Raw genomic sequence first — 21,653 nt, 5'->3', positions numbered from 1 at the left:
ATAATTCTTATCAAAATTATAATATAAAACTAATTAATAATATTGAATTAATTTTTATCAATTTAGAAATAATTTTTAACTATTATTTTAACAAATAATTTTGATTAAAATTATTTAAAACAGTGTTACCAAAACAACTACAAGAGTACTGGAATAAGATATTGAACACAGGCGTTGCTCGATTCCGGCGATCCTACTTCGCCGGAGGGCAGAAGGTAACGAGATACCGCGTCGCCGTGCACTTGTTCAAGCTCGTGGCGTCGTCGAAGGCGTAGCTGTACGCGCGAGGGCAGAGGGACTTGAAGATCCGCGAGAATAGAGTCGGCCTGCACCTCGCCGGCGAGCCGTACTCGCCGGTGCAGCAATACTTGTCGCTCCGGAGAGCCAGGCAGGCGCTGTTACACCCCACCACCCGCCCTCCCCTCTCCACCACTAGCCCCGCCGGGCAGCAGGCGTTCAAGTCCACGTCGCACACCGCGACGCCGCACCCGGCCCCGCCGCCCACCGGCGTCATCGACAAAGGCACGTTGAACCCATCCACCAGGCTGACGTCGTAGAAGTGGAGCGACGAGGCGGCCGTTCCCAGTGTCATCTCGACCACCGTCGCCGGCGGGACTCCCCACGGGCCGGCGCAGCGCAGGCTGCCGCCGCAGTCGCCGGTGGCACACGATCCCCGCCCGCGCTCGTCGAAGCAGCAGCCCGTCCTGCCCCACAGCCGACCCGACCAACCGGTAGGCACGTCGAAGACGGCTTCCTCGAAGGCGGCGAGGTGGAAGCCGCCGTCCCTGGGGTGGTCGTGGCCGGCGTTGCCGAGAGTGCCCGGCCACACGCTGTGGTTGCAGTTGTTCACCAGAATGAGCTGGATTTGGTCTGCGACAACGACAACACAGAAACATGATCAGTACTCCGTCAAATTAACATCATTTTGAAGTTATTGTTATTCTGATTCTGAGATCCATGCACACTGACACGACGACGAGACGAACATCCAAAAGGAGAAGAACAAAACAAGCACTTTCTGCGTCGCCATTCTCGATGTTAACACCGCTGTTCCAGTCGCCAGCTAGAACTCTGTTTTTATAGTGGCCAAAGCTCGAAAATTAGATGCATTTTAATGAATCTTTTTTTTTTCGAAATTAATTTCGTAATCACCATTGGACAGTGCTTTTCCTTCAATAAGTGCACCATTGATTGGCTTTTATCTGCCTTTTTCTTTATAAACGCAAAGAAGAAGGCAATGGCGATTGCCAGTGGCAAATTTTCATTAAAAAAATAAAAAGAGAGGGAAAAGGAAGATTAAAGTTTCAGACATGAAGATGATCAGATGCTTCCTGCCTTGGTGTTTTTCTGCATCATGATTGCCTTGGTTACATTATTAATCAGGAGATGATTTCTGGTCTACACTCAGTTATCTTCCAATTAAGTTTGGTAAAGAAAGTCATATGCAATTCCATGTTATTCGACCAATTTAGTGTTTTAAGAGCAAGAGTCAAGATATTTCTTCATTAATTCGATAAAAAAAAACAGTCAATGTCAACATGACAGAGGCTTCAATAAAAAAAAACATGATAGAAATGATAGAAATAAAAAAATTAGAGAATAATTATTTTTTGATGATGTCAAAAATTTATTTATATAAATTTTCTAATTAATAATAAAAATATTAAATATAACATATAATTATAATAATAATAATAATAGTAGTAAGAATGAATATAATAAATTTAGAAATATTATCTTTTGCTATTAATCTTTGATTATAATGTCGAATATGATAAATCTCAATTGATTGAAATCAATTCAATATTATTTTCTATAATTATTTTCTTTATTTTTTATACGACGCATGATTGTGGGGTCAGTAAGATGATGTGGTTAGGAGTCAAGACCACAGGATGGTCAGAAGTCAAGCTTACTGGAAAGTCAGAAGTCCAGCCTCCGTGGCTGGTCAGAGGTCAAGCTTACGTGGAAGTCAGAAGTCCAGCCTCCGTGGCTGGTCAGAGGTCAAGCTTATGTGGAGGTTAGAAGTCCAGCTTGCCTGGCTGGTCAAAAGGCAAGCTTATGTGGAGGGCCGAAGTCCTACCCCCGTAGTGGTCAAAAGTCAAGCTTGCGTGATTAGGGTCAAAGTCTTAGTTGACGGAGCAGTCAAAGGTTAAGATTATAAGTTGGGCAAGAGCCAGCCCTGATAGCGATGGGCCTACGGGCCAGGTACAGCTGAGGATTGAACCCACCGGCCAGGTAAAGGTAAAGGAAAGAAGGCCTCTGGCGCAAAATAGGCCTGACGTGCAGGTCGGAACGTATATGCCATGGATAATAGCGGACAGAAGCAGGTCGGGATATAGACTTAGGCGTGCAGGTCGGAACGGACAAGCCATGGATAACAGCAGAGGTAGGTTGGAATACAGACCTGGGTGTGCAGGTCGGAACGTACAGGTCATGGAGAATAGTGGACAGAAGCAGGTTGGGATATAGATCTAGGCGTGCAGGTCGGAACGTACAAGTCATGGATAACAACAAAGGCAGGTCGGGATACAGACCTGAGCATGCAGGTCGGAACGTACAGGCCATGGAGAATAGCGGACAGAAGCAGGTCGGGATACAGACCTAGGCGTGCAGGTCGGAACGTACAAGTCATGGATAACAGCAGAAGCTGGTCAGGATACAGACCTGAGCATGCAGGTCGGAACATACAGGCCATGGAGAATAGCGGACATAAGCAGGTCGGGAGACAGACCATGTCGTGGGAATATCCTAACATCGGGCTCATTACTCCTTGGTTGTTTCGCCGACCTATAGGAGGGTGCCGTGTCATTCACCGCCAGATAGAGCCTGACAGCCGACATTCCCTGACATCCGCCAGACCCCAGAAACATCTGTTGCAGTATTAAAAGAGATGTTTTATCCCTTATGCAGGGATGTTTACTCATCATTTCTCACTAGTCTTTACTTTTCGTCCGTTCTCTGTGCTTTCTGGGGAAAAAATACCTGACTTGAGCATCGGAGGACCTGACCCGGGGACTTTTTCCCACGGTTTTCGGTCTCACTCGTGGCTGGGCCACACTCGGTGCATGGTCGCAGGTCATCATCTCCGGTCTCCTTCACATCATCCGCCTGCGCGAACCTTCCGAGGGATGCTGTAGATCCGACAAACATGACGACTTTCCGTCAACTTCAATACATCGAGGCCCGCCATCCGACTCCGGACGGGATCACCTTGTGGGAACACAATCACCTGTTTGAACGTGAAGATGGAGGAGTCCGCCGCATCAATGTCACCATGACCCGGAGAATATGAACTCTTCAAGGAGGCCAAGAGGCGAGCAGCCTCCGCGCCAAGCTCCTGCTGAAGCTTCCAAGGAGCCCCTCCCTATTTCAGATCGGGGCTCTAAGAGAAAACAACCCGAGGGGTTTCCTCAGGTTCCTTATCACGAGCCTGACGTGGGGTATTATCAGCCAGAGCCCCATGGCCTCAGCCTTAAGAAAGAACAACCTCAAGTCTCCATGGCTGAAAGTTCCTTGCCTAGAGATTCGAAGAAAGGGAAGGCTCTCATCATACCGGAAGTGTTCCCAGAAGACCCGGATGAGAGAGTACCATTCTCCGCTAGGATTTTGAATGAAAGATTGCCTAAGGGCTACAAGTCCCCGTCGATCGAGGAGTATGACGGGAGCAAATACCCGGAAGAGCATTTACGCAAGTTTAAAAATACAGCCCTGTTGCACCAATACAGTGATGCTGTCGAGTGTCGAATTTTCTTGAATACTCTAGCTGGTTCGACACTAAAATGGTTTGATGGGTTACCACAAGGATCTATCACTTGTTTCTTGGACTTCAAGACGGCCTTCCTACGGCGTTTTGCCAGCAGTAAAAAATATCAGAAGACAAATCACTGTCTTTTCGCTCTTAAGCAAGGGTCGACCGAGCCCCTAAGAAATTATATCAACCGCTATAATCAAGTGGCCCAGGATGTCCCCACCACCACTTTGGAGATTCTGATGAGCGCTTTCTCTCATGGATTAGGAGAAGAAGAATTCTTCAGAGATCTCATCAAAAATCCCGCTCGGAATTTTCATGAGATGGTGGAAAAAGCTGCTTGCTGCATCAAAGTAGAAGAAGCACAGGTGGCCCGGAGGAAAGCCGAAAGACCACCTCCCTCTACCAATAAGCCGGAAAGAAGGGTGCCTCAACCACCTCCTCAACCTCTACCGCGCGCTCGGGAAGCCCGACCTACCTTCCATCCCAGGCCGGAGGTCGTACTCATGATACTAATCATTGTTTCCAGTTTGCCCGGGATTTCAAGCGGGCTGCCGAGTTAGGCTTACTGCCGCCCGAGCTAGCTCCTCAAGTAATTAAGATGATGGAAGAGCAATGAGCCGCGGCTGGACAGGCCGGGCAACCCCTCCCCGACCTAGCAGGATCCAGTACTCATCAATCCGGTCGGGGGAAAGAGCCAGAAGGAGCGCGAGAAGTAGAGAATAGAGGCAATGCCGCCGTCCGAGAGATTGGCATGATCTCTGGAGGGCCAACTGATGGAGATTCGGGGAGAGCAAGCAAGTCACATGTGCGTCGCTTGGAGGTTCACACTGTTGGATGCAGCCAGGAGCAGGCTTCTGGGCTTGTTATCAGCTTCGGGCCGGCAGACCTGGAAGGTCTGGAGCTACCTCATGACGATGCCCTTATCATCAAAGCCATCATCGCCAATAGCCGAGTGGCTCGGGTTTTCGTTGACACCGGGAGCTCGGTCAAGCTGGCCATATTTTTGGGCACCGAGCCATTAGTGTGCACCAGGAGGAGCACTTTTATAGTGGTTGATTCCCCCTCCTCTTATAACGTCATCTTGGGAAGGCCCGCCCTGCATGGATTTAGGGCCGCTGTTTCTACATTTCATCAAAAAAAATCAAATTCTCGGTTGGCGAGCAGGTTGGGGAAGTCAAGGGAGAGCAGAGGGTCTCTCGCTGATGCTACATTGATATGGTACGGGTGGAGGGCAGGAAGAATCAAATGATGCAAGATGGGAGCGTTCATGCTGTCCAAGAAGAACCTTTGCCTATGGCTGAAGAACTCATCCCCTGGGAGGAGGTGCAACTATACGCTGAACGACCTGAAAGTCTAACTCGCTTGGCAAGCGACCTTCCTTCTCCTCTCAAGGAAGAGTTAGTCCAATGCCTGATCCGTAACCGGGATGTCTTCGCTTGATCTACAGAGGAGTTACCTGGGGTCAAGCCTGAGGTAGCGGAGCATAAGTTACATCTACTGCCGGACTCCCGACCAGTCAAGCAAAAGAAAAGAAACTTCTCAGCCGACCAGAACAAAATAATCAGAGCCGAGGTGGATCAGCTCAGGAAGGCAGGCCACGTTCGAGAAGTGCAGTTCCCATCCTGGCTCTCTAATGTGGTTTTAGTAAAGAAGCCCAACAATAAGTGGAGGGTATGCATAGACTTCCGAGATCTCAACCGAGCTAGTTCCAAGGATTGTTATCCTCTGCCCGGATCGATCAGATGGTGGATTCCACTGCCAGTTGCGAAAGGATCTGCATGATGGATGCATACCAGGGGTATCATCAGATACCTTTAGCGGCGGAGGACCAAGAAAAGGTTAGCTTCATTACGGCTGATGGTACCTTCTGTTATACTGTCATGCCCTTCGGTCTCAGGAACACAGGAGCCACATACCAAAGAATGATGGACAAAATCTTCCGGGAGTAAATCGGGCGCAATGTGGAGATTTATATGGATGATATACTCATCAAGTCCCCTTTAGCCGTGAACCTGATCAAGGATGTAGAAGAAATCGGCAAGACTCTCCGGCAATATGGGCTGAAGCTGAACCCCTTGAAATGCTTGTTTGGGGCTAAAGGAGGAAAGTTCTTGGGCTACTTAGTGACCGAGCGGGGAATAGAAGCTAATCCAGAAAAGGTTCGGACACTACGCGATATGCAGGCTCCCCAGAATTTAAAGGAAACACAGAAGCTGGACGGCAGAATAACAACCCTGTCAAGATTCATTTCCAGATCTGCAGACCGGGCTGCTCCTTTCTTCAAAGTGCTCAGGAAGGCCTCCAAGTTCCAATGGGATGAAGAATATACCCGAGCTTTTGAGGAGCTGAAGAAGTATTTGGAGGCTCTGCCATCTCTATTCAAGCTAGTTATTGGAGAACCATTATGGGTCTACTTATCTGCCACCCCCGAGGCCGTAGGGGATGTGCTTGTTAAAGAACATGACAATGTACAACGATCAGTGTATTTCTTCAGTCATCTATTAAAAAGGGTCGAGTCTCGATACACGACCCTCGAGAAGTTGGTTTATGGATTGGTCCTTATGGCTCGACGGTTAAAACCTTACTTCTTAGCACATCCTATCACAGTTTTAACCAATAGCACCATGGGAAGAGCTCTGACTAATGTAGAAGTTACAGGTTGGCTTATCAAGTGGGCGACGGAGTTAGGGGAATACGATATACAATACCAGCCGCGCACAACCATTAAGGCGCAAGCCTTAGCAGATTTCTTAACAGAAATTCATTAGACCAACTCTGAAGAAACCTGGAAGGTCTATGTGATGGATCTGCAACTCATCAAGGAAGCGGGGTCGGGGTCTTATTGATATCTCCCCAAGGGGATATACTCCAATTAGTTGTCCGATTGAATTTCCGAGCCACCAACAATGAGGCAGAATACAAGGCTTTGTTGGCAGGACTGCAAGTAACCCGGCACGTAGGAGCAGCCCGGGTAATCATTTATTCAGATTCCGAGCTAGTAACTTAGCAAGTAGCCAACAACTTTATGATAAATTGTGATAAATTACAAGTATACCGGGAAGCTTATGAGAAGATGAAAGAGGAATTTGTAGAAATCACAGTAACCAAGATCCCCAGGGTGGAGAATGAGAAGATAGATGAGCTAGCAAAGATGGCCAGTTCCTTAACCACTTGGGTGTTGGACCGGTCAATGACACAAACCTTCCTTATAGCTCAGATAGATTTGCAAAATAATAGGGAAGCAACTATTGATTGGCAGGCGCCCATGATTAGCTATCTTAGGCAGGGTATCTTACCGGCTGACCCAGAAGAATCACGGCTGGTCAGGAAACAAGCCCATGCTTATGTCATGATCGGGGATCAGCTCTACAAGAGGTCTTTCTCTAGACCCTTACTCAAATGCTTGGGTATGGAGGAGACAGACCAGGCCTTGTGAGAAATACATCTGGGATGTTGTGGCAGTCATGTAGGTAGTCGGATATTATCTCACAAGGTACTCATGGCCGGGTATTTCTGGGCTACTTTACAGAGGGATGCTCACAAGCTGGTAAATACATGTCTGTCCTGCCAAAAATATCAAAATTTAACACATCGACCGACGGCTCTGCTGAGAACATCTATAGTCTCTTGTCCTTTTGATCAATGGGACATGGATATTGTGGAACCATTTCCGATGGCTCCAGGTCAGAGACGTTTCTTATTGGTGGCGGTGGATTATTTCTCTAAGTGTGTGGAAGCAGAGGCCCTAGCCAGGATCACAGAAGATGTGGTCATCCAGTTTCTGTGGAAGAATATTCTCTGCAGGTTCGACATTCCGCATAAATTGGTATCAGATAATGGGAGGCAATTTCAAGGGCAAAAAATCCAGGCCTGGTGTAAGGGATTTGGCATAACGCAAGCCTTCATTTCAGTGGCATACCCGCAAAGCAATGGCCAGACCGAGGTGGTTAATCGAGAAATAGTACGAGGTTTGAAGGTTATGTTGGATCATGTGGGAGGTAACTAGGTGGAAGAGCTATCGAGCATCCTATGGGTCTATCGTACAACACCTTGAGAAAGTACCGGTCTGACATCATTCCATCTGGTTTATGGCAACGAAGCAGTAGTACCCATAGAAATTGGAGTGCCATCAGTCAGGAGAACATTATACGATGAAGGAAACGCAGAGCAACGGTTGACTGAACTGGATCTCATTAATGAAACCCGTGACAGGACAGCAGCTCGGCTGGAGGCCTATCGACAAAGAATGAGGCAGAATTATAGCAGAAGAGTGATTCCTCAATTCTTTGGGGAAGGAGATATGGTCTTGAAGCAAATTAAGCCTGTGGGAGATGTGGCCAAGTTAGCACCGCAGTGGGATGGGCCTTACAAAGTCATCAAAAAATTGTCGTCCGGAACTTATTATTTTCAAGATAATCAGGGCAAGAAGTTAGATCGACCGTGGAGTGCTAACTACTTGTGGCCTTACCGAGTTTAAAGAGTCATATAAAGAAGAAGAAACTGGGCTGATAAATGTTTGACAGGTCGGGGTAATAGGTCGGGGCCAAAAATAGACCAGATAGTGCGGTAAGAGGATATGCCAAAGCAGAAATTGTACATCTTAATATTTCTTTCGACAGACTAAAAGTTTTTAGCAAAGTAAACCTCAAGGTGCAAATAGATGTGCATTAAGAAAAGGAAATAAAGTATTTCATAGGAAGTCTTTAAGTTACATTATGTACAGGCAGTGAATAAGGATCATTTGAAAGGGGCAAAAATATCATCCGGGATCTCTTTAAAGATCCGGTCATGATCTTAAAACTCAGTAGGAGGAGCTGATTTCAAGTAGCCATATTCATAAAGTTATCGTAAAGCCCCGGCCGCACCATAGATAACAGATGTGGAGAAGCGTTGTCCTGCTTGTGTACAAAACTCTGGAGAACGCAGGTACAGGTTGCGGCTCTGTTTGCATCGATCATTCTCCCCTTCCTTATAAACAGTCAGGGTTGTAGATACTCCTTCAGCAGTAGTCCGGGCCTGAGCCAGTTCAGTCCGGGCTGTCAGAAGTTCTGCTGCTTGAGACGTTAATTGGGTCGTCTGTGATTTTAGTTTCTTGTCCTGCTCCTGTGCTAAGGTTTCGACAACACGCAGCTTCTGGGTCAACTGATCAATAGCTCGTTGATGCTCCAAAGCTTGTTGATCCATGTGTTGCTAGTGCACAACATCAACCTGACTTTTTTCTTCTTGAAGACCCTTAAGCTTGTGGTTGGTATGCGCCAGGGATACTTCCATATGGTTCTTCTTTCTGGTCAGATCCTTTATTTCAGCTCTCAAGGCATGACTAGCCTGCGCAGAGTCATTTAATTGAAGCTCTAATTCTGTTACCATATCCCGTAGCACCTTATTTTTGTGATGAGCAGCATGGAAGAATTGGTTTATTATCAAGGATTTTGCGCAGGCCTAGGACATAAAGGAAATATCTGATAAGAGCGGAGAGGATAATAGCTGCAATGATTAGGGAAGCTTACCTTGATATACAGCTCAGAGAATTTATCCATTTGGGCAGGTGGTGGTAAGAGTTCCATCTGCTGCATATTGTCATCCCATAAGGTGGAAAAACTGTTGGTGCAGGAAGCATCCGACGATCGAACCTAAGTTTTGATAATGGCAAAGGGATTCAAAGTTAAGATTCTCTGTTATCTAACATGTTGAATGAGTATTTCAGGAAAGTCCTAACTGCGGTTAGGCAGGTGAAAACCCTAGGGGGTGGTAACCCTAGGTGGAGAAAAGTCCTAGCTGCGGTTAGGCAAAGGGAAAACCCTAGGGGGCGGTAACCCTAGGTCATAGGGGGTGGTAACCCTATGCGGAAAGTCTTGGCAGGTCGATGGCTTGTGCAAAATCCTAGGGTGGTAACCCTAGGTGGAAAATCCGCGAACCCGGTGAAAAACTGGACTAGCCGGAAGCGGATGTCCAGCAGAAAGTCCGAGCGTCGAGTGTCGAAAAGTCCACGATCCGGAGGATCGACCGCAATGTAAATCTCCGAGTGGAGTAAGTGAGGACGCGTTCCCGAGGGAACAGTAGGCGTCGGGTCGACCTAGGGTTTCCTGGTGGAAACCGAAGTCACGGACGGTCCGGAGACTGCCTATACTTCATTTATCATGTTTATTGTGATAACTTTGTGTTGCAGGATATTGTTTGGGACTAACGTATCTCGGTGCAAAGGAGCAACCTAAAGCCTCGGATGAGTCCGAGGCGCCCATGGAGCTTGAGGCGCGGTGCAAAAGTCGAATGGTGAAAGTTCATCAAGAAGGGAGTAGGCGCCTTGAAGGCGCCTGAGCAGGTATAAGGCACCTCCAAGGGATGAAGTTCGACCAGTTCAGATCTGATCCACGCGGAAGACTAGGCAGCATGGAGGCGTTCAAGGCGCCTTGAACACCCTTTATAAGGGGTTTCACCAGCATCTCAATGAATCAAGTTCTGAGCTTTCCTTCTTCAACGTGCTGCTAACAAAGTCATTCCGAAGTGCTGTTGCAACATTCCGACGACCCGGAGCTTCGTTTTTCTCTTCTTTAAGTTGTCGGTACAAAGTTATTCTAATTGCTGTTACATTTTGTAATCTGTAATTCTTATCGAGCTTATAGTTGTTGCCCACCGGAAGCGATCAAGGATCGCGGGCCTTCGAGTAGGAGTCGCCTTAGGCTCCGAACGAAGTAAATCCCTTTGTGTCTTTGTGTTTATTTTATTCCGCTGCATTTTAATTACTCCGATAGTTTTCCGATAATCGAACAAATAGCCACGAGCGCTCTTCACCCCCCCTCTAGCGTGTCTCGATCCAACAATTGGTATCAGAGCGGGGTCGCTTTGAACTGGTGCAACAACCATTCAAGCATTTTTCGTGGCTTTGTCGTTTGTATAGGTTGAAACCACGCCTTTCGTTTTTTTCCCTCCAAAACTGTTTTCAAAAAATCCATTTTCATCTTTTCACCATTGGTTGGAATTAGCGAAATATTGCGTTTTCAAAAATTTGTGGTAATATTTTTTAATATTATTTTAATAATATTTTATTATTTTTTCTCGAAATTCCTGAATCACTATCTTTATTTCTCTCCCGCACTACTAATCCAAGACTAAGTCTTGGAACAAGTTTTATTGTGTTTATTTTGCGAGATTGTCTTTCTAAAATGGCTCATCAAGAAGGCTACAACGCTGCTCATCCACCGCTCTTCTCCGGAGATGATTTCAGAGATTGGAAGGGTCGGATGGAGGCGTATCTCCAGACTCACTTTGAAGTCTGGATGATCGTCAAAACCGGGTTTCAACTGCCAACTGACGGCACCGGCAAGCCACTACCGTACAAGAACTGGGACGCGAACCTTATCAAAAAGGTAGAAGCAAACGCAAGAGCAACGTATACACTTCAGTGTGGTTTAACGAATAAGGAGCTGAATCGCGTCGGCCCATTCTCAAGCGCTAAGGAGCTGTGGGAGAATCTGATTGAGCTACACGAAGGTATTCCTGATACGAAAATAGGTAAGCATGTTTTTAATAAATAAATTATTTGAGCAGACTAATACTATTCCGGCCGAGGAAGGTGTTGCATTATTTGCAGGAACAAGCAAGACGAAGAAAGCACTGAAGGCAACATGGTCCGAGTCATCAGATGAATCCGAATCGGACGAAGAAGAGCAAATGAGCCTTCTCGCTCGACCAGTACTAGCGAACATTATCGACACCGAGTCTGAGTTCGAATCCGAAACGGAGAGCGAGTCAGAAACAGAGTACGAGCGAAGCCACGAATCCGCATTCGTTTTCGAAGGACCTAACCCCACTGTAAGTGCCTTACTCGCCGAAACTCAATTAGACGATTTAAAAAATATAGTCCCTTACTTGCTAAAAAAGTTGGCTAAATCCAACGTCCGGGTTAAGTCGCTCCAAAAGGAGGTAACAACCCTTAAGGAAGCGACTGACTCGAGCTCTTTAACTGAGTCAGTTCAAATTGAAAGTTCAACTCAAGTCCAACAACTTGAGGAAGAAAATTCCAATTTGAAAGCTCAAATTAAAGAACTCAAGGACACGTTGGAACGGTTCACCTTGGGCTCCAAGAATCTGGATCTGATTCTTGGAAAACAGCGAGCCGTTTACAATAAAACTGGACTTGGATTTAAAACTAAAATAAAATACAAATCATACTTATCGCTAGTTAATAGAAATAATAGAAAAATTCTCCAAGCATGGGTGCCAAAATCCAACTTGGTTAATCAAGTTGGAACTGGTCACTATTGGGTCCCCAAGGATCAAGTCTATTACCTTGATAGACCATATCGAGGCTATGATCCAGGGGGAGCTAATAGAAAAACAATATTAAGAACATAATTCAAATTCAAATTCAAAATTTAAAATTCAATTAAAAATTTGAAATTAAATTAAATTCGAAATTCAATTCGAAATTAATTCAAAATTAAAAGTAAATTTCAACTTAAGTTAAATAAAAATAGATGGAGGATCCAGACTCGTTGGCACCCCCAACTGAACTACCCGACAGGGTAACCCAACTTAATCTACCCGAAATGGGTAAACAAGAGTAGACTACCGGACAGGGTAATTAAGGTTAGATCAAAATGGGCTAGGTTTAACTTGACCCACAGTACTGGTGAAATTTTTGGATGATAGTACGTTAGGGAAGCTTGGGCATCGCATGTCTAGGAAGATATGGCTTCGACCTGGTGCATTTGGCCAAGTGGAACTGACCGAAGCTACCCTTAAATGGATCCTAACTAGTTAGACCAAGGTTTAGTATTAAGTTCAATGGGTAGAACTATTTGGAAAACCTCGAAGGCATGGTTACTTTAATGAGTCCTCGTGACTCACCATAGACCAGAAGTTTATCCAAAGAATGCTTACTTGTTGAACCCAAAGCTAAACCTGAATCTAACACAAAGTTAAACCAAACCCTTAAATAGAACTTCAATTCATCTCACAACAATTATAGGATTCCCTAATTGAAAATTTAGATCGGGTGAGATGACTAAGTAATTAAAATCAAACTGATAATTAATTCAAAACTCAAAATTCTTTTAAAATTTATTTGAAAAATCTTTTCAAAATGAATTTCAAAATTTATTTGAAAAATCTTTTCAAAATGAATTTCAAAATTATTTAAAAATCTTTTCAAAATTTTTTCAAAATTACTTTAAACTCAATTTCAAAAATATTTCAAAATTACTTTAAACTCAATTTCAAAATTTTTTCAAAATTACTTTAAACTTAATTTAAAAAATAGTTCAAAATTATTTTAAACTCAATTTTATTTCAAAATTATTTTAAAATTAATTTCAAAATCTTTCAAAATTACTTTAAACTTAATTTCAAAAATAGTTCAAAATTATTTTAAACTCAATTTTATTTCAAAATTATTTTAAAATTAATTTCAAAATCTTTCAAAATTACTTTAAACTTAATTTCAAAAATAGTTCAAAATTATTTTAAACTCAATTTTATTTCAAAATTATTTTAAAATTAATTTCAAAATCTTTCAAAATTACTTTAAACTTAATTTCAAAATCTTTCAAAATTTTAAACTTAATTTCAAAAATCTTTAAAAATTATTTTAAACTTAATTTCAAAAATCTTTCAAAATTATTTTAAACTTAATTTCAAAATATTTCAAAATTACTTTAAACTTAATTTCAAAATCTTTCAAAATTATTTTAAACTTAATTTCAAAATCTTTCAAAATTATTTTAAACTCAATTTCAAAAATATTGCAAAATTATTTTAAACTCAATTTCAAAAATCTTTCAAAATTATTTATAACTTAATTTCAAATTCTTTCAAAATTATTTTAAACTCAATTTCAAAATCTTTTCAAAATTATTTTAATAATCTTTTAAACTTGACTTCAAAATTCTTTTAAAAATCATTTCAAAATTCTTTTAAAATATTATTTCAAAAATTCTTTTAAAAATCATTTCAAAATTCTTTTAAAAATCATTTCAAAATTCTTTTAAAATATTATTTCAAAAATTCTTTTAAAAATCATTTCAAAATTCTTTTAAAAATCATTTCAAAATTCTTTTAAAAATTATTTCAAAAATTCTTTTAAAAATCATTTCAAAATTCTTTTAAAAATCATTTCAAAATTCTTTTAAAATATTATTTCAAAAATTCTTTTAAAAATCATTTCAAAATACTTTTAAAAATCATTTCAAAATTCTTTCAAAATATTATTTCAAAAATACTTTTAAAAATCATTTCAAAATTCTTTTAAATCATTTCAAAATTCTTTTAAAATATTATTTTAAAAATACTTTTAAAAATCGTTTCAAAATCCTTTGAAAAATATTTGAAAAACTAGTTTCAAAATCCTTTGAAAAATACTTGAAAAACTATTCAAAAAATCCTTTGAAAAATACTTGAAAAACTAACTTGAAAATCTTGCTCCCCTAAATTTACGAGACTTACAAGAATATGGAATTAGCCCTGAAGGAAATGGAGATTTGAAGCTTGAGCATGCTCATACTTTAGGGCTCTGATACCTGAACAAAACAATCTAGATAACTTAAAATCTATTTAACCTCATGCTTGGACTTAAAGACCAACTAAAATAAATAATCTAAATTAAACATTTAGTCACTCCCTCTTTGTCCAAAAAAAAAAAAAGTATAAAAGGAAAGAAAAAATAACAAATTCTTACTCCTATCTTTTCAAAATTAAGTTTTAACGCTAAGTACCTTTTAAACTGAACCTACATTCTCAAAATTCATTGTTTGCAAAAGGCTTAGCTAAAGTGACTCATATCGCAACCTTCAAACTGTGTCAAACTTAGCCACCTTATAAATTTTAACTCTAAATGCTAAAATACTTTTCTAAGTTAAAAGTATTAAAAAGCATATTTCTTTACTTGCATTTACTTACAAAATTTAACTCATGGCTTTCAAAAGACTTTTGCTAAGTAAATTGAGATTTCAAATTTCTTCACAAACAATTTGGCTCCAAAATTAAAAAAAAAAAAAATCTAGCTAAGTTTTTTTTTTAACTTTAGTTAGGTATGTCTTTCTAAATACAACTAAGTCTCAAAAGTGGCTAAAGGCATAATTCGAAATCATCCATATATTAGCCTTTTAAACTTAGGTGAAAAATATTCCGTTTAACTAAGTTTCACAAGCCTTCTTCTTCCTTCTCTCAAAAAGATTGTTTTCTTAAAATCTTAAAACTTACTTTCAACTGATTTTTGATATATGGCAAAGGGGGAGAGTAGAAGAAAATTCAAAGAATTAAAGAAAATTAAAAGAAATTCAAATTTTAAAAAGTGAGCTTTTATTAAGGGGGAGTCTTTATATTAAGGGGGAGCTCTGCACTTAATTTAGCTCTGCACTTAACTATAATTATGCTTGTATTTTCATGCTTATCTTTTAATGGCATTATTTTCTTAACTTTGAATTTTTGTTGCCATAATAAAAAAGGGGGAGATTGTTGGTGCAGGAAGCATCCGACGATCGAACCTAAGTTTTGATAATGGCAAAGGGATTCAAAGTTAAGATTATCTGTTATCTAACATGTTGAATGAGTATTTCAGGAAAGTCCTAACTGCGGTTAGGCAGGTGAAAACCCTAGGGGGTGGTAACCCTAGGTGGAGAAAAGTCCTAGTTGCGGTTAGGCAAAGGGAAAACCCTAGGGGGCGGTAACCCTAGGTCATAGGGGGTGGTAACCCTATGCGGAAAGTCTTGGCAGGTCGATGGCGTAACCAATATCCTAGGGGTGGTAACCCTAGGTGGAAAGTCCTGGTGTCGCGAACCAGGTGAAAGACTGGACTAGCCGGAAGCGGATGTCCAGCAAGTCCGAAGGCGTGTCGAAAAGTCCAGTCGATCCGGAGGATCGACTGGCAACAGGTAATCTCCCGAGTGGAGTAAGTGAGGACGCGTTCCCTAGAGGGAATAGGCGTTGGTCGACCTAGGGTTTTGGATGGAAACGCAGTCAGACTTGACAGTCCGGAGACTGTCTATACTTCATTTATCATGTTTATTGTGATAACTTTGTGTTGCAGGATATTGTTTGGGACTAACGTATCTTGCAGGTGCAAAGGAGCAACCTAAAGCCTCGGATGAACAGTGTCCGAGGCGCCTCCATGGAGCTTGGAGGCGCCTCGGGTGCTAAAGCTGAGCTGGCTGCGAAAGTTCATCGAAGGCGCCTTGAAGGGAGTATAAGGCGCCTTGGAAGGCGCCTTGAGCAGGGTATAAGGCGCCTCCAAGGGATGAAGTTCGACCAGTTTAGATCTGATCCACGTGGAAGACTAGGCAGCATGGAGGCGCCTTGAACAGCCTTCAAGGCGCCTTGAACAGCCTTCAAGGCGCCTTGAACACCCTTTATAAGGGGGTTTCGACCAGCATCTCAATGAATCAAGTTCTGAGCTTTCCTTCTTCAACGTGCTGCTAACAAAGTCATTCCGAAGTGCTGTTGCAACATTCCGACGACCCGGAGCTTCGTTTTTCTCTTCTTTAAGTTGTCGGTACAAAGTTATTCTAATTGCTGTTACATTTTGTAATCTGTAATTCTTATCGAGCTTATAGTTGTTGCCCACCGGAAGCGATCAAGGATCGCGGGCCTTCGAGTAGGAGTCGCCTTAGGCTCCGAACGAAATAAATCCCTTTGTTTCTTTGTGTTTATTTTATTCCGCTGCATTTTAATTACTCCGATAGTTTTCCGATAATCGAACAAATAGCCACGAGCGCTATTCACCCCCCCTCTAGCGCGTCTCGATCCAACAAAAATGACCTTTCATTGTCAAGGAGCAGGTGAGAACATCTTGCCGGGACCTTAACTCAGTCTCAAAAGGAGCAGTGGTATGATAATAGTGAGGAACAAGTGGTGGTGGTTGGGAAGGCCCAGCAGCTGAGCTAGAAGGCCCAGTAGCTGACCCAGAAGGAGCTGAGGGGGGCACCTGAGAAAGCTCTAGAGGTGAAGTAGCTGGTGAAGGGCGATGTGAGGGGCCAGCTTCAGTGCTCTGAGGCTGTTGCGAGGTGGAAGGTTGAGCTAGCAGAGGCTCGGTCGGAACCACAGGGGGAGCAAGAGGAGCATCTGCCTGGCTCGGGATAGGAGTCGGGGTTGCAATAGGAGGCGAAGGAGGGGTGGTGGTTGCAACAGGAGGCGGAGGAACATCGAAAGGGCCCACGTCTCGGAGGGGATCGGGGGCTCTGCGGCGAAGTCTCTGAGCCAAGGGTTGATCGTCCGAGTCAGAATCTTCAGAAGGTAGCCGAATCCTACGCCGAGAAGAAGAAGGGGCATCACGATCCAAGCGGTCGTTTACAGAACGTGCCTGATGAGCCGCCTGAGAAGCTTCTCTAAAGGCAGGGCTGGCGTAAGGTACGTTGGCTGACCTTCGACCGCGGCCGCGACCAGGGCTAGAGGTTGGTCGAGAAGGATTAATTGATTGAAGAGGCGTTGGGGTGAAGGGTCGGGCTATAGGCGGGGCCCAGGGACGAACAAGGGCGACAGGCCGGGATGTAGGTGCAGTCCTGGGACGAGTAGGGCGAGCAGAGGAGGTAGGTCGGACAGTAGATGAGGCTCTGCGAGGAAGGCGAGGTCGGGGATTTGTAGGAGAAGCCACACCGACATGGGTTGAGGTCGAGTAGGGGAGCGATCTCATTTCTAAAATAACTCGACCGCGCCTCATTATCTCCATGTCACTTATAGGAAGAGGTTGAACCTCTGAAGCACGGGTTAAGACCTCAGCTGTATAAGATAGAGTAGGAGGTCAACTACAGTAAGAAAAACAAAGTGCATGAAGTTATAAGAGAACTAGAAGAGAAGCTTAACCAGGGAGTGAGGCATCTCAGGAGTAAGATAGCTCAGACGGAAATATGATGGCAATTCCTCAGACAATAAGCGTGTTAAGTTCAATAGTCATCCCGCAAAGCGAGAGGAAGCCTCTATATAGGATGTATCAAGGTGAAAATCCCCCAGTGGCGGGCTCGGGGGAAGTGACGATTGCCAGTGCAGGGACCACTCTACCTCATGGGGAAATCGAATGAAGAAGAATTTGCTCCTCCAGTTCGGTTCAGAAGGTTGTAGGGGTGAGAAAAAAGCAGTCCGAAGACGAGGCTGGAAGCGGAACGTTCCTTCTTTATGCTGCCGGAGGGTGAAGAAATAGCGGAACAAAGGGGCAGACCAGGAGAGCTCGCATACGTCGCAGAGCACTACAAATCCACAGAGGATCCTTATAGAATTCGACGTCAGTTGTCCTAGTGGAATTTTGAAGTGGCGGCACACGTTAGAAAAGAAGGGGTGAAGAGGAAGACGAAGGCCGACCACAAATTGTTCTTTAAAGAAGGTGCAATATCCATCAGGAGGAGCAAAAAATTGGTGTATGCCAGTGGGAATGATCACATGTGCGTTATCCCCAACTCCGTAGGTATATCGCAGGTCATCCCGATCTAGTTTGTCGAAAGTGGATGAGCCAGGAAAATATGTTGCCGCTAGAGAAGACAGAAGAGAGGAGGATGTCATGTGAAAAGAAACAGAAGGAGAAAAGATCAAGCGGGAAGCTATCGACGCAAAAACAGGGATTCAGGAGTAGTAAGGGATTTAGGCGAGAAGAAAAAGAAGACGTGAAAAGTCTCGAGGCAAAAGCGAGAGGAGATTATTTATAGCCGCTGAGCAGAGGGGCAATTTCGTCAGGCATCATCCACTGGTGCATAATAATTGGCGGGAGCAAAGAGGGCTGATGGATCTTCTTTGAAAATAACGCCCAAGGGTATATCGAGAAAAGTGTCGGCGCGAAGTATGAGGAGATGGATTTCGGGAAAAGACGCAACGGTTATGTCTCATGGAAAAGTGTCCTCGCTTTCCCGATCTGGTCTTAACCCTTGATTTCCCGCTCTGGAATTATCCTGACCTGGATTACGGTGGAAAGAACAGACCGGGAGGTGTGGCTGACACATGGTGGTCAGCAGAAAAAGGCAAGTTAAACAGGTCGGGATATAAACGCAGACCAGGGTGATTTGCTAAGCCAAGTTGAGCAGTAAGCAGAAAAAGACAAGGAAAACAGGTCGGGGTAAAAAAGGTAATCCAGATCGGGGCTAGATAAAATTTGAACCAGAGAAAAAAGGGAATCCCGACCGGGGCAAGATAAAATTTGAACCAGAGAAAAAAGGGAATCCCGATCGGGGCTAGATAAAACTTGAACTAGAGGGTCGAAGTACACCTCCATATTGCCATGGTTCATATCGGTCTGGAAGAATACAAGACAACTGATAAGAAGATAACGAGCTAAGGGAAGATCGAAGACAAGTAGTCATGTCATATCATAAGAAGGTCAACATATTATAAGAAGGTTAAATAGTCCAAGGCAAAGACAAATCCGAAATTACAAAGAAAATAGTTTGGACGAAAGTTTGGCAGTTTCATTTTTATATTAAAGTTCAGCATACAGTGCCACATCAAGGCTCAGTATCAGCAGGAGGCTCGGGAAGGAGAAATAAGTCGTCGTCATCTTTGAATGAAGGAAGTGACCCAGCCGGAAGCTCGTTCATCAGGCGAGCAGTATCCAAGAAGTCTTCTGAAGGGGCGGAGCGAAGCAGATCCTGCTCAAACATTTGACGAGCCCCGCCGGCTGTGCCACAGCATAGCATAAGGTTCATCAAACCTCCAATCTTCCTCAGGAAGAAAAGAGATGAGACGTAGGATAACCTATACGCTCTTAGACGATCAGCTTCTCCTGCTTGATAATTGGCCAGCTTTGCCCGAGCCTTCTCAGCATCGGCTTGGGCCAAAGCCAAATCTTTCTGACTTTGGGAAGCATTCTCCTCGGCTTTCAAAATATCGACCTGCATTGATTGGACGGTTGCTTGGCTGGCCTCCCAACGACTTTGAATGACCTTCTCCCGGTCGGCACTGGAAGCTAGCTAACCCTGAACATCTATTAAACTTTTCTGAAGAGTCTCCTGGGTTTCTTGTAGACTCTTCAGATCAGAGGATAGGGTGGTCAATCGGGCGTCCTTTTCATCCAACTCAACTACCAGCAAGCGACGCCTCTCCGCCTCAGAAGCCAGTTTGGACTCGCTGGTCTGTAGAGACGCCTCCAAGGTCTTTATCTTATCAAAATCCGCATGGGAAATGTTTCGGGCGGACTCTGCAGACTCCCCAATCAAGCGTAAATATCCCGCCAGATCCCCGGAGGTCGGGTTGAGTGGATCGCGAGGTGTGAGCGGCAGCTCCAATTCTTGAAAGTGAGCCTTCATCTCCTCATGCTCCCTCTGCAATTTTGCTGCATACTGAATCGCACTTAGGCCGGTGGAGCAGGCCTGCATGAGACGCAAAGTGAAGGATTATAAGGAATTCTAGAGGAAGAGCCTTGAGAAAAGAAAAACTCACAGAGACTATCTGGTGAGAGGCGTGATCCAACCCCTCCATCGGCAGATTATTCCAAAACTTCCGATTGTTAGACCGCCAGGACGCGGCCAACTCGCCCTGCATCTGAACCAGGCCAATAGTGGGAGGAGCCTCTTTTGCAGTTTCTTTGGCAGCATCGGGCTCGACGGAGGAGGGCAGATGCCAGGAAGTGGTGAAGGAATACTTTTTGGGGATTCTCCCCTGAGATCGAGAAGTGGAGGCCGGAGTGGCTACAAGAAGCGAGGCAGATACAGTGGCCGAGCTCCCGGGCTGGTCTAATACAGGAAAAGGGATCTGCCCGGAAGAGAAAGCCTGAGCAGGAAGAGAGGCCTGCTAAGGGGTCAGAGCCCGATCGGGTGTTTGGGCTGATATTCGAGGCGATAGAGTGGGAACCTCTGGTCCCAGAGTCATTTCCCGGTCGGGAGTAATGGCCTTGGCCTCTGAAGATTGAGAGGTCACGAATGAACGCTGGCTTGAAGGAAGAGGTGGAGGAGACTCCTGAATCGCAGGAGTAACCTTCTTCCTTTTACACTGGAGGCGTAGACATTTAGCAGGGGGGAGAAGTAGCTCGCTCTTCCTCGGCCTATTCCGAGGTGACAAGGTCTTCCGCAGGAGCAGCATCCAGGGGAAGAGTTGGGGAAGCTTCCTCCCGAGCTGGCGCAGGTGGGGCAGATTGTGAGGTAGAAGGGGCAGACTGGGATGAAGCAGTCAAGCCCTGTTTCAACTCCGCACTCAAGGCTTTCAAAACAGCAAGAGATTGATATTTTACGTTTGAGGAGTAGGCACGAAGCATAGTGGCCTCTACAAAGTAAAAGAAAAATACCTCAGTTAGCGAAGAACAACAAGAAGGAAAACAGGGTCTTACCTAACAGAGCCCCTATCTCTGCCTGAACTGGGCTGAGTCCGAAAGAATACAAAAAGTCTTCCAACAGTATTATAGACAAGCGAACGCTCACGCCTTGAAGTTTTTCTGAAGCGGCGTCGCAGGAAGGCTGATGTTGGTGTACAGGGAGGTTGGAAGGAATGTCAGAGCGTCATTGGGTCGGCTCGACCAAGGGTTCAGGTGATCTAATAAAGAGGAAACGAGATTTCCACCCTTTGTTGGAAGAGGACATGTCAGAAAAGAACTTATAACCAGGCCTAGTCTGTACCATGAATACCCCTGGTTCCGAGCGTTTGAAAGAATAAAAATGATGGAATAGCTGAACGGTCAAGGGGATTTGGTATATGCGACATAGAATAACAGTGCCACATACAACTCTGAAGAAGTTGGGAGCAAATTGAGAGGGGCAGATACCAAAGTAGCGGCTCAGGGAGGAGATAAAGGGATGTATGGGAAAACGAAGGCCTCCCAGAAATTGATCTTTAAAAATAGTCATGAAACCTTCAGGAGGGGATGATGGATGTTCGCTAGGTGTGGGAACTCGAAGCTCGTAATCCTCACTAAGTCTCAGGTTAGACTGAATCACAGACAGGTCATGGTCATCTATGTCAGAAATGTAGCACGAATACCAAAAGGAGGCCTTACCGTCCG

At 44.2% G+C, this 21,653-nt stretch overlaps 2 protein-coding genes across 2 annotated transcripts; both read right to left on the bottom strand.

The window, feature by feature from the left end:
- Positions 1-101: 101 nt before the first annotated feature.
- On the bottom strand, positions 102-1,050 carry LOC121984280 (thaumatin-like protein). The gene is made up of 2 exons (XM_042537142.1): positions 970-1,050; positions 102-870 (listed from the first exon to the last, which is right to left on the bottom strand). The coding sequence occupies exons 1-2, from the start codon at positions 1,028-1,030 to the stop codon at positions 194-196; spliced, it is 738 nt and encodes a 245-aa protein (XP_042393076.1). The 5' UTR covers positions 1,031-1,050; the 3' UTR covers positions 102-193.
- Positions 1,051-16,475: 15,425 nt separating this feature from the next.
- LOC121986581 (wiskott-Aldrich syndrome protein homolog 1-like) lies at positions 16,476-17,411 on the bottom strand. Its single transcript, XM_042540542.1, has one exon. It carries the CDS (start codon positions 17,409-17,411, stop codon positions 16,476-16,478), a length of 936 nt encoding a protein of 311 aa, XP_042396476.1.
- Positions 17,412-21,653: the final 4,242 nt, after the last annotated feature.

This window comes from Zingiber officinale, chromosome 5B (assembly GCF_018446385.1).
Source record: "Zingiber officinale cultivar Zhangliang chromosome 5B, Zo_v1.1, whole genome shotgun sequence".
Taxonomy (NCBI): Eukaryota; Viridiplantae; Streptophyta; class Magnoliopsida; order Zingiberales; family Zingiberaceae; genus Zingiber; species Zingiber officinale.
This window is presented reverse-complemented; position numbering and strand designations above follow the sequence as displayed.